The 12647-nt window shown below is 42.1% G+C and overlaps 1 protein-coding gene across 1 annotated transcript in view; it reads left to right on the plus strand.

The window, feature by feature from the left end:
- Positions 1–10063, plus strand: part of RFTN1 (raftlin, lipid raft linker 1) — a 96239-nt gene extending 86176 nt beyond the window's left edge. The window contains exons 8-10 of the mRNA XM_063409342.1: positions 2252–2355; positions 3739–3820; positions 7628–10063. Coding sequence (XP_063265412.1) covers positions 2252–2355; positions 3739–3820; positions 7628–8074 — 633 coding nt within the window. The 3' untranslated portion in view covers positions 8075–10063. The remainder of the gene's footprint in view (positions 1–2251; positions 2356–3738; positions 3821–7627) is intronic.
- Positions 10064–12647: the final 2584 nt, after the last annotated feature.

Genomic DNA, 12647 nt, shown 5'->3' on the forward strand with positions numbered 1-12647 from the left:
TTTTAAGGCCTAATTTACTTAAATTTATTTTCTGGTAACTTTTGAACGTGCTTACCTGCTTGTTTCCTTTCTGCACTGCTGGGTTGTGAAATACACCATCATCTGCTGCAGATGATGCTTAATCCTGACAAGTCAGACAGGTCCAGAGCCAGCCCTGTCTCACTGTTCGGAGCCTGCAGGGACAGGGGGCTGTGGCAGGAGTGATGGCATGTCCCTGAAACAATTTGGCTTCCACAGCAGCCAGATGAGCTCTATGTGGTATTGATGTCCTTCCTCATTGTCGTAATCTCCCTCTGATTTCTGACATTTGTTGCACATCCTGATGCAAGAAGAAGGTTCTCCCTGCTAATCACCCACCTTAGGCAATGAATTCAAAATAGAAATCCTCTTTACAACACAAGATGTTCCTCAGGGCACAGACAAGCTCTGCTGTGCCAGTCTTTCCTGATCTGCTTCCCTCCTTTAAATGAGTGAACTCCTGGTTTTTACTTTCCAAACACTGTTTGATGGAGGGAATGTTTTAGACAGGTCCTTTTATGTGGGAGCTTGTGATGGTGGATGCTCTGACCTTATTCTTAATCATCATGTTACATATTTTCATCTTTATTTTTTGAAGGCGTTGTTGACCAATCTCATAAATCTCACTGTGTTATTAGTACATCTTTTTGAGACATTACATCTTAAAGACATCTAGATATGTCATGATTTTTTCCTACTACCCTTGGATGCTCTATTTTAAAAACTGGAAAGAGTGCACAAATACCCGTCTTGCAGAGGGAAATGGGAGTCAAAGGAGACTCTGACTCTATGGCTGCAGGATAAGTCCTGATTGCTCCAGTGGACATGAGTTAAGGGCCGTGTGGTATTGCCCCTCTCTCACAGGGTGTCTCATTCCTCTCCCAGAGTTACAAATTCCAGTTTGTAGAGGGTGATGTTTTAAAGGAGCACTACCTCTCTCAGCCCCCACAAGCCTCTGTGCAGAAGTAACATTAGTAGTGTTCTCTTGCAGGCACTTTCTGGGGTAGAGATTTTAAACATTTTCCTTTTAAGCAGGACTGATACAGCTTCTTCAGCTATTTGCACTTATAGTCATGATCAGGTTTTTAATAGGTAAAGGCAGGCAGCCATTCACTTATAAAGATATAAGTGACCTAAATTACATTTGTTAGAAGAAAGGAACAGCTGAGATTGAATTCACTAAAATACCTTGAAATAACTACAGCAGGATTTGGATTAGTTCTGATCAAATGACTATTTCATTACTGTGGAATAAATGGATTTTCTGGAGCTGCAAAACTATTGTGCCTTCCCCAGTGTTGCGAATTAGCAGTTAAAAATCCTTCTGTGCACGTGAAACCAGTGTAAGTGCTTGAGCTTTTTGGCAAATGTAATTGTTATTCCAATCAAATTTAGTTATATTTGTAGAGACTAGTAGTTACCATTTGTCTGCTTTGTGTTTATTAAAATTAAAAGCTAGTAAATATGCTGTGGCACCTATTCATTAAATTACTAGCAGTCTTGGCAATTAGACACCTCACTAGAATAATCTTAGTTGAAAGCACCAGTGGTTCTTTCTGTGTGGATTGCAGGGTCTGCCATTTAGTTGAAAGGGAATGAGCAAAGCTCTGCTGGGTACATGTGCAGCAGGAGCCAGACTCCTGCACTGAAAGGCAAAGCTTTTCGTCTCGCCCACAGATTTCCTGATTCAAAATAAGAAGGCAGCGATGCGTATTTGTGGGCGATAAAAGGAACAGACTCGTACTTATATCTTTTGTTGCTGTTGTTGGCTATTTTCCTTTTGATCAAACAACTGATTTCAGTGCAGATATTCTGGATTTCCTGAAGCTTAAACAAGTGCAGAATCCGAGGAAAGCAATGCTGTCATTTTTTAACTACTTGAACATAATTTTTCTTGGGAGGAGATAATTGATAACCTACAACAAATTTATCCTGTTCAGATCTGGAACGATCTAAAGCTAGATGGATGAGTCAGGCAGCGTAAGAACAAGATCACAGATGTTTACCATTTTAAACAAACTCCTTTAACAGTTTGGGATGTATGGGCGGTCAGTCATTTGTCTCATGTTTTTGAACGTTTTTGATTTACATAAAACATGACTCACTTCAGTGCAGAACCCCTTTCTCCCTCTGAGCAAACCCACACGTGTGTTTCTTCTCGGAGGCTGTTTTGGTGTGGAGCTGAATGTCGCACTCCGAGTGCTGATGCCAACTGTTGCTTTTCCTTCCCCAGGGAGTTGAAGTGCAGACAGATTACATTCCGCTGCTGAATTCCCTTGCCATGTACGGCTGGCAGCTGACGTGCGTGCTTCCTACTCCCATTGTGAAGACAAACAGGTAGGGAGGGGTGGGTGCTGCCTTTTGGCCAGGGAAGTTGCTGTACAAGCAGCGCGGGCTGCACAAGCAATTCCCTGTGCAGTCAGTGTGGATTTCCGTGCAAGGCCTGCTGCAGCTGTTCTCGGGGTTTTCTGAGCATCACAAACCACATGTGGCAGGAAGCACAGGTCTGGTGGGCAGAAAGATTGCAAGGTGGCAGTGTGGTTTCTGCATGAATTTTCTGGGTGTTGTTTCTGCCTCTCAGTGAGACAGTGCCATGACTGTAAAATTCCTGCTCTGGATCTTCAGTGACGTCCTTAGAGCAAAGACAAAATGTGTGATAATGTTTGGAGTGAGAAGTTATCTAGCTGAAGAAAAGTAATTTTATTCTTAATAGATGTCTGTCTAATGCTGCTGATACAGTCTAGCTGAGCAGAACCCTGTGAGATTTAGTGTGTCACTGCTCTAGTAGCCTTGTGTGCAGATATAATAATTCTGTGGTCAACTTTGCTATTATTTATAGTCTGCCTTTTTGAATATAAATGCAAATCACTTAAAAATAATCCTCATAACTGGTGAAAAACAATTGTACCACTTGTTAATCATGAAGATGGTGCTTTCCGAATTTTCACTGGTCAGGGATATATATTTATATATATATATATATACACCAATATATATGTCATGATTTTTTATCTTAAAAGAGTAAAAATACGCCCAGCTCTTTATGAGATTTGGATGAAGACTACTCCTACACATAAAAACCTAAAAAGTAAAAGGCCATCTGTGTTGAGGGAAAAACTGTATTTAAGTTTTACATAAATGTTTAAATATAAGGATGAATAGAAAATCACAGTTATGATTTGTAATCCCTGACTCTTAAAGAGATATATATATGTAATTTTCTTTCTCTTCCAGCCTTCTGTGTCCCACTAATACCTTGAATAGCAGAGGTCAGTGCAGAAGGGCACCCAGCTGGTGGCTGTTCCTCCTGCCATGCTCTAGACCTACAGGGAGCACCCAGCCCCATTCCAGATCAGTGCCCCAGGAGGGAGGGAAGCAGGGAAGGAACACTCCGCTGCTGCTGAGACACAGGCACTGGGGCTCCTGGGTTTCTTCCTTTCTGTTCCAAACAATTTATTCTGTGTTTACACACTAATGCTAAAACATTCAGCAAAACTGTGTCACAGGCTGACAGGCGCTATCAGTCTGAACATTCCCCTCTCCCTGCCCCCCAAAATACCAGGCTGCTCAGAGACACCAGGGACAGGCAATGTGAGGATCATTCTTCATTTTGTTCTTCTTTGACCTGCAGAAATAAATGACTCAGATGGATTTTCGCTTTGAATGATGCTGGATGTGAATTTAATTCATTCTCAGGAGTGTGCATTTGTTTCTTTTCAGGGAGGGGAATTTATCTACAAAGCAAATTGTATTTCTTCAGAGACCTTCTTTGCCCCAGAAAGCAAAGAAGAAAGAATCTAAGGTAAATAACCTTGAGTTTCTGGTTTCTTTGGGTTTTGCTGGTCGTATTTTTATATAGAAATTGATTTCCCATAGAGGTAAAATGGCCTATTCAATGTTTCTGCCATTCACTGGCGAGACACAAGGAATGGAACTGTTAAAATGAAAGAAACAAAAAATGCTCAATTGATGTCAAAGCTCCTAGATTTCATTCTCTGTTGAACTCACAGCAGCATTAGAAATACAGATTTTTCTTCATGTAAACCAGCCATAAACCTCCATTTAGAGCTAAAGTTCTCTCATGTTCAGTGCCTGTAAGATGGAACCAACACCATTTTCTGCATTCTCTCTCTCTCTCTCTCTCTCTCTCTCTCTCTCTCTCTCTCTCTCTCTTTTTCTGTTTCTCTCACTCTGTTGTGGTAGAACCTGGCACAGTGTAGACATGATCTTGGCTGGTGTTTCTATTGCGTGAATATTAATGAATTCTGCTGCCATTTAACCAAGAAAAGCCTCTAGAACCCAGCTAAATGATCCAAAGGCATGTCTGACAGCTAATGATGTATGGATGTGGATGCATGTATGTATTCCCACTTCCATTTTTAAACACACAGCTGTGGAAACCCCTGCCCAAACCTGTCATGCCATACAGCTGGAGAGAGAAATACAGGAACTTGAAACTGAGAAAGTGATGGCCTTCCTACAGTGGTCAGATTTGCCTTGCTCTTTCAGTATGCAAGGGATCAGGAGAGCCAGATGAAGTAGGGAAAAGATCTCTGGAACCTTGTGACAATGAGGTTTCTAACTAATGCAGCCTCGTTTCTGTTCTGGCTCTGTGGGCTTTGGTGAGTGCTGCCAGCCCAATGTCACCTGCAGGAGTCGGTGTTTGAGGCTGAGCTGCAACAGGAGATTGGAAATGCTGAGCAGAGATGAGCACCAGAAGCATTTTACCCAACAGTCTGGATAATTGCAGATAGTTTTCATCTATGAAGCCTTCACTGTTTTGGAGCCTGGTTCTGTGAAAGTTGTCTTTTTGATACAGTGCAGACCAGGGGAGTGTTTGAACTGACTGAAGCAGGAGAGAACTGATGGGAGTGTGACAGATTTAGGATTTACCCTCTCTCATTAGCAGAGCTGGAGCCCAGAATATTGTGTGAACTTGTTACAAAGCCCAGTTTCCTTGTCTTCTCTCTTTGTTTTCACATGATTAAAGGGATCTTGGGATGAGCGTTAGGGTGCCTGTATTTGGCCATTCTTTTCCTACCACTGTGTGTGGTTTTAGTGGAAGGGATGGGAAACCATATGTGGTTGTTCATCCTCAAACAGAGAAAGAAGTATGATGCTGATTTCTTGTATTATGATAACACATACATACCATCCAGATGACTTAAAACTTTGTTTAGGTTTCTTTCATTCCAGGTTATAAAAACTTATCTAACAATGGCTGGTTGACAAAACAAAGGGCTTGCTTGTTGGCAGTGTTAAATATACAGGCATATTTGAGGGAAAGAGTCACTACAGCACATTTTCATACTAAAGGTCAAGGAAGGATGACACACCTTGATTAGAGTTCTGTAAAGGGATGTAAGACTGGTTCAACATCTCTAAGTGGTTGTTGTGTCACATCAAAGATGCCAACTCAAGCATTTGATTAAAAGTTGCTGAATATTCTGCACATACAACATCCCAGGCTATCAGGGATTTTTTAAACTTAAGCTATGGCATGTCTAAAATGTTTATAGATAACCCTCAGAGGAGGGAAATAGGATGATAACATTAAAAGGATATTGCATTGATGGAAAATGTTCTGTCCTATCTTTGCACATCAATGACCTGCTGTTCAAGGTAGTCAGAGGAACAGAAAAGGAAATATGCAAAGAGTGGTACAACTTCTCTCTTCACTGAAAAGTACTTTTTAGTAGTGTAGTTAGTGTAATATATTCAGTCAGGAATGAGGTTCATTCAGGTGTTCATTCACTTTATACAGAACTGATGCTTATTTCAGAAACTGGCTGAACTCATTTTTGTGAAATAAGGGTGTAACTGTAACAGAGTAACGTGCCTGACTGCGTACACATATGCACACACACACAGCCTCCTACAGCTGGATCTTTATCACATTCGGTCAAAGAGAGCGTTAAGTGGAGTAGTGGGTGCCCAACACTTCTGCAAATCAAAGAGGAAAAAACTCAGGTGTCTGAATTTTAAACAGCTGAGCTCTAGAACTGAGATGTTATTGTTCCTCTTTCTCTAAATTGCAGTGCTATTGAAGTGAAAGATAACTTCCTTTAAGTAAAAACTGAGAAGAGTTTTGTGAAAGCCAGCTTCTTTATTTTTTTCCTCTTCTCCTTTTACATTAAATTCTGCCTACCAGGAGGAAAGCATATTGTTCCAGCTTTGTAATCTAATAATAAGGTTGAATGGCTTTTTGATGAAGGAATAAATAGCTAGATCAATTTATGAATACAAAATCTTTTGGCCAACTTCAGCACAGACCCAGTTTCACTGGAGAAAATGGCTTTTTTGAACATGGCTGGGTTTGCTGAACATCCTGATGGGATTATTTATGCCATCCAAATATTGCCTCCTAACCCATTCCTGAGCTTCCATCAGCAACTGACACTCCTGAAAAAATGGTTGTGCACATTCAAAAGTACTTAGCAAACGTATGTAGGGTGGCTTAGCGGTGACTTGCAACCATGGAGCAAGTCCAGAAGAGGCCTTGAAGTTGGTAAGAGAACTGGAGCACCTCTCCTGAAGACAAACTGAGAAAGTTGGGGCTGTTCAGCTTGGAGAAGAGAAGGTTGCACAGAGACTTCACAGCAGCCTTCCAGTATTTGAAGGGGGCCTGCAGGGAAGTCGCAAAGGGACTCCGTGCCAGGAAGTGTAGTGATGGGACAAGGGGTAATGGCTTCAAACAGAAAGAAAGCAGGTTTAAATTAGATGGTGGGAAGAAATTCTTGACTGTGAGGGTGCTGAGACACTGGCACAGGTTGCCCAGAGAACTTGTGGGTGCCCCACCCCCTGGCCGTGTTGAAGGCCAGGTTGGATGGAACTTGGAGCAGCATGGTCTTCTAGGAGGAGTCTCTGCCCATGGCAGGGTAGCTGGAGCTAGATTACCTTTGAGGTCCTTCCAGTCCAAACCCTGCTGTGATTCTATGACTCTGGGGTCTGGCTTTCCTTGGGAAAGCCTTGATTTATTTTTTGACAAACAAAGCAGATATAATAGTGACATATTTGTCAGCCTTTATATACATTATACCTGTCAAATTAGTATTTCAAGGTGCTGCGAGTTCCCTTTCTGTTTTTTTAATAGTAGTTAAAACAGTTCTGAAATGGTGGCTGTGGCAAGTCCTCTGGGAGTGCTGCAAGTAGCAGCCTCATGCTTTCTCATCAAAAGACATTCATACAGATGGTTCAGAATGTTTTACTGTTTGGGTATAGTCGTGGGTGTGGTGTTAGTTCTGCTGTTAACCCGGTGAAAAGCACTGGAATAATGCCATAGGATTGCTTCTTCTATCTGCATTTATGCAGCTTGGCATATCCTTCCCCTCCACACAGTGTTGAGAGGAACCCACCAGGCACACGCAACAGCAGAAGCCGAAAGCATCAAGCTCTCCTTCCTCTGTGTAACAGAGAGATCTGTGTGGGCAGAAATCATCTTAGGCCATCTGATTTGATCAGGCAACTTACTGTAATCTTGGGTCTTTCTGGTCAAACCCTTTAGTCTTTGAATTAAAACCAACTGATCAAAACATGTCTACTCAGGAAAGGAGATGTCCACATGAGATTGCCTGTAATGGTCTTTAACATTTGGATCCTTTCTTTGTAGTTTCATTGGAGGTTCTCCAGAGAAGACATGCACAACAGAAAAATGAAGAATTCCACAAAGGCTAAGTTAAGTACTAGGGAGAAGCAAAGGGCACAGGACAAGCAGGAATTTGAAGTCACAGAGAACACGAGAAACTTAGAAGCACAAATCTCAAGAGCAGCCAAGCCTGATCCAGAGCAGCAGCCAGATGAAGTCATAGACTTGGGAGATGAGGTAGCCGGGACCAACGGCAGAGGTGGTGGTGGTGCTCACCACGACGGGGCGTCAGCGGAGACGTGTCCTGCCGGCTGTGACACTGGTGACGGTGCTGGGCAGGGCTGCCTCAGCCAGGGCGTGCCCGCCTGCCCTGCTGGGGAGGCCGCAGAGGGCGGGGGCTGCGCGCCAGGGCCGCAGGGCTGCAGCGACAGCGACGGGGCAGCACTGGACATGGACTGCTCCTGCGAATGAGAGCTGCTTTCAAGGAACCCTGTCAGTGGCTGACACTTTGCCAAGACAAAAGAACAGATTTTGATAATCCCCACCACTAATCCATTGCTCAACTCAGCATTTCTTTTTTGCATTTCTTTGACTTACTTTGCTCCTTAGCACTCTGGTATCTTAATGTTTTAAGTATCTACAGGGCCCAGACTTCTCAACCTACAGAAACTGCAAAATTCCTTTCACTGTACGTAGTGGGAAATGCTGTCCTAGAGTTACACTTTAAATTAAAAAGTAGAAAGGGACAGAAGTTATACTTTTTTCCATGGCCAATCACACCAAGCCAGCATTGAGCCTGGGTCAGGGCAAGTGTTCCATTCGGTCATATTTTACGATGTAGTACTTTCTTGTCCATGTAGCTTTTCTGGAGAAGTTGTTGTGCCAGATGTTATTTTGTCACTAGGCTTGTAGTGTCATAAAAATGATATTTTGACACCAGGAGGTTGAAACTGAAGTTGGAAAGCTTAGATAAGATGGCTGTTACCCATCTCTTTTTCTCCAGGAGCACACTCACTGATGATACTCTCTTCTGAATTTTATTAACCCTTACAGATCTTTATGCAATAAGCAAATCATATACCAGTTCAGGCACAGAGGGTAAACAAACCCCACGGTGGATTTGCGAGGCGGATGATTCCAGTACAAAATGCAATTTTCTATTCGGTCATTGCTCACCAACAGTTCATCAGTCGCTGTGGGGGCTTCAGAAGACAGAAAAACAGGAAACGAAAAGGCAGGTAAAAGTACTTTGGTCAGTGGTTATCATCACTAAAACTGGAATTAGATGTTAACTCCTGACCTTTTCCAGGTAGTTTTGCACCACTTCCTCACTGTTATGAAATACCTTGTGGTAAAGAACTGAAATTGTACACAGGGGTCCGTGGCCAACAAATGTCACTAAACGACTTTCCATAACAAAAATACCTTAACAGACCGTCTTTTTCATACAAGTAACCATATTGTGGGAGTTATACCTAATGTAATTCTGTGAAATTACCAACATTTTTATGTTTGAAGCTACATAAAAATATTTACAAGTGAATGTACATGTAATATAGTTTCTGTGCCAATGTTCTCCAAGTACTTCAGTATTTTTACACATGTAGGAAGGAGTGATTTCTCTCTTCTTAACCACCTTCATTCTTAGTTAGAAGTGGTTGAATAAGCTGGAAACAAGGTGAGAAAAACATTGTAAATCCCCCTGCTTTTCTTGTTTTAAAGCAAGAGGTAGAGCTCTGTAAGTGATGTGCTGTTTTTTCCCTTGACTGATTTGTGCTTGATAATTTTCCTTAGTCTTAAAATCAAAATGCTGTACAAAGGACTGTGTTCTGTATCAGATGTGCACCTAAAGTGGTTCAAAAGCATCTTTTATGCCTAAATATTACTCAGTTGGCAGAACATTGCAGAGAAGGGAAAAATTACATCACTTAAATATTCATTTAATTGGGATGAAGGCACTCAAGTTTAAACCATTTGATTTCACACACACAAAGCACAGTGGTAGTTTTGTCATTGATTAAAGAGAAGTTTATTTTGAATTCAGTGGTTTAACCACAGGACTATAGTAACTTCAATTTTTGATGCTATTTTTCGGTTGTTTCATTTGCTATTTTGAGATTACACTGAGGTTCCAATGCCTCAAAAATAGGTTGCTGCAGTTGTTCTGCTTAAATACAAGGTCTCTGCTTTGTACAATTTTAAGCTCCTGTTTGAAGATTTTATTAGCATAACATCCTTCTGCTGATGGTTTCTATCTCAAGGACCAGCTTTGTATTAATCTTGTTTAAAAATTCACTATATTTAATGAACGTTTTGCTAGTAGAAAGTGTTGCAGTAGAAAGACCTCTCCAAATACTTTTTAACAGAAAACGTTTATTGGATTGCAATTTGACCTTGTTTAGCTGGATCCCAACTGCTTACAAAACTAAAGAGAAATAAAGGTCATGTGAAGATTCCTTATTTGTGGTGTTTGCACAAATGCCAATTATTCATCCCCAAAAGGAGGAACTCAGTTCTCTAAGTGGTCATGAGGGGAAGCTCCTTACTACTGAATTAGCAGTAGTTACTGGTGCTACAGAACTGGCTACTTGGTTTTCCTTTCCCAACAGAGCATTGGAAGGGCCTGTGGGGAAGTTGCACTTGTTTAAGTGAAGGCTTGGTTTAAAACTTTGTTCCCGTAAAAGCTGGGTTACGGTTGGGAAGAGTGGAAGAGAACTTGCATGTTTTTCCAGTTTCAAAAGGGCAGCTGATTTGGGGTTTGTAATCTCGTAATCAGTTCCAGCTTGTGACTTTGAATTACTCCGAGCTGGGTCAGCTCTGTGGAGCTGTGCGCGTGCTTGTGCCGTGCCCCTGTCCCAAGGAGAGTGAGAAGGCCTAAATCATCTCTCAGACAGATGATACAGATGTGATGAGGGCTGGGGAAGGCAGGTCTGTGGTGCAGCAGCAGGGCTCCACAGCTGTTATCTGCATTTTATCTCAGCTGCCTTTGCCATTTTGGGCCTGAAAAAGCAGGACCACCGGAGCAGCCAGGGAAGTGAAAGACAGCAGTCAGCAAGTGGTCATCTGAACAAGCCACCAGCTGTTACACAGGAGAAGTTCAAAGGGGAAAATCCAGCTCAGGCGTTGGAATGGCTGCCTGGGGCGGTGGTGGGGAGGCAAATGGGGGAGGCGGAGTCACCTTCCCTGCAGGTGTTCAAGAAAAGACTGGATGAGGCAAATGGGGAGTGGCTGAATTACATGAAAGATGGAAAAGAGTTTTTAAATTGCAACAAACAGTGGGGAGCAGGGGCAGAGGGGTACAACTATGATGGATAGGGTGTCCAAACTTTTGAAGCATCATAATGAAAACAGGTATGTTAAGAGAGGTTGAGTGCGCAAAGAATGGGACTGGCAGTTCAACTTGCATTGTCTTTGATTATTGGATCTGTGCACTTGAAAACAGTATAAATGAAATAGCCCAGAGTAGCTTTAATACATGTGTGGCAATGAAGCTAAGTACAGAACAATGGACCCATTTCTCCCTAATTTGGCTCCTCTGTCAGCCTCGATTTCGGAGGTGAGCAGAGGAAGAGCTCTGCATTTTGATACCCTACTTTTTCTTTGTAGTTGCTGTGACTCTACATTTGCCTCAGGGAGCCAATTATAGTGCAGAAATGAAGCATGATCAGCCTTTCATGCAGGAATTTCATCCTCCCAGAACTGAAGAGTATAAGAAGAGCAGATACTAATTTCTTGCTGATAAATGTTTCTGGAAAGTATGAGGAATGCCCACAAACAACACACCTGTGAATTGTAGCTGGAGACACAATTCCTGTCTCTGAGGCTGTTAGTGAAGATGTGCTTTTGGCTTTAAAAGATGATCCTTGCCAAAGCCTTCATCTTCAGGAAGGTGCCTGTGGTGCTGGATGTGGCAGCTGACTCTAATCAGTACCAAAAAAGGCTTTTCCATTTTAAGTGCTTTCTGGTACTCATAAAAGCACCCTACTAACTAAAATGATCCAATGATAACTGAATAGTCACTCTTTTTCCAGCTGATTGATGCAAATACTATAGGAACATTTGATACTCGTACCAGATGAGCAGATAGCAAATGGGTATAATACAGGTCACAGGAAGAAGAGAAAGATAAAGTCTAATCAGGCTGCAACACCAGGTAACTCACAAACCATCTCCTTAAGTTCAAGTATAAATGTATAGATGGGCGTATCTCTCACTCCTCATCCTTTATTGCAAAAAATAAGAAAGTATCAATCTACTTTTTCTCCTTCCGCCGCTCCATAGCTGATGGTACAAGTGTAAGAGGAATAAACATTTTCTACGATGACAAGATTCACCACAGTGATGAGAAGAATATTTCTCCAACTCAGTAGCAGCTGAACAGCAGAGGCTGCTCTGTGTTCCTGCCAGTGCAGGCCAATGTCATGTTTACTGAATTATTTGTAGACCATGTGTTTATATGGGCTAATGTTTCTGGGATGTTATTTTTATCTTCAATTATGGCAGAGTCAGAGCCAATAACAGACTTAAAGGTGAAACTGACATCTCACTAAAAGACCAGGAAACTCTTTAGAAAGAGACTTCCAAAAGATTCTTAAGTGTCATCAAGAAAAGGCTGTGGAGGAAGGGGATGTCAGCAACTTCCCTTATTTCTTGGCTTAAAAATGGCATTTATTACAAGGTAAGAAAGGGCTTCTTGCTCACAGTACCAGAGGTTATCACTATTTGGGGGCAGGGGCTATGAAATAATGACTCTTGTCCATATTTTGGAGCAGTGTATGTGTGTTTTGTCCTGCTCTTCAAGTGGGTGAGCCCACACAATTAGAGAGATGTGTCCTTGCCCCACAGCACTCAGGCTGAGTGTAACAGGGGATGACAGAAGGAGGTTAGAGGGAAGAGAGGAGGATGAGACAAGCAAAGGGTTTCAAAATGCCTTTTGTTAAATGGACATTTTGGTGCAGGTCTGAGGAGGATTTGTGAAAGAGATGTGGTTTGGGCTGCAGAAAGCCTCTGCATTAAGGGAAGAAAAGGGTGTACCAGTTTATAA

Source organism: Prinia subflava, chromosome 1 (assembly GCF_021018805.1).
Source record: "Prinia subflava isolate CZ2003 ecotype Zambia chromosome 1, Cam_Psub_1.2, whole genome shotgun sequence".
NCBI lineage: Eukaryota > Metazoa > Chordata > Aves > Passeriformes > Cisticolidae > Prinia > Prinia subflava.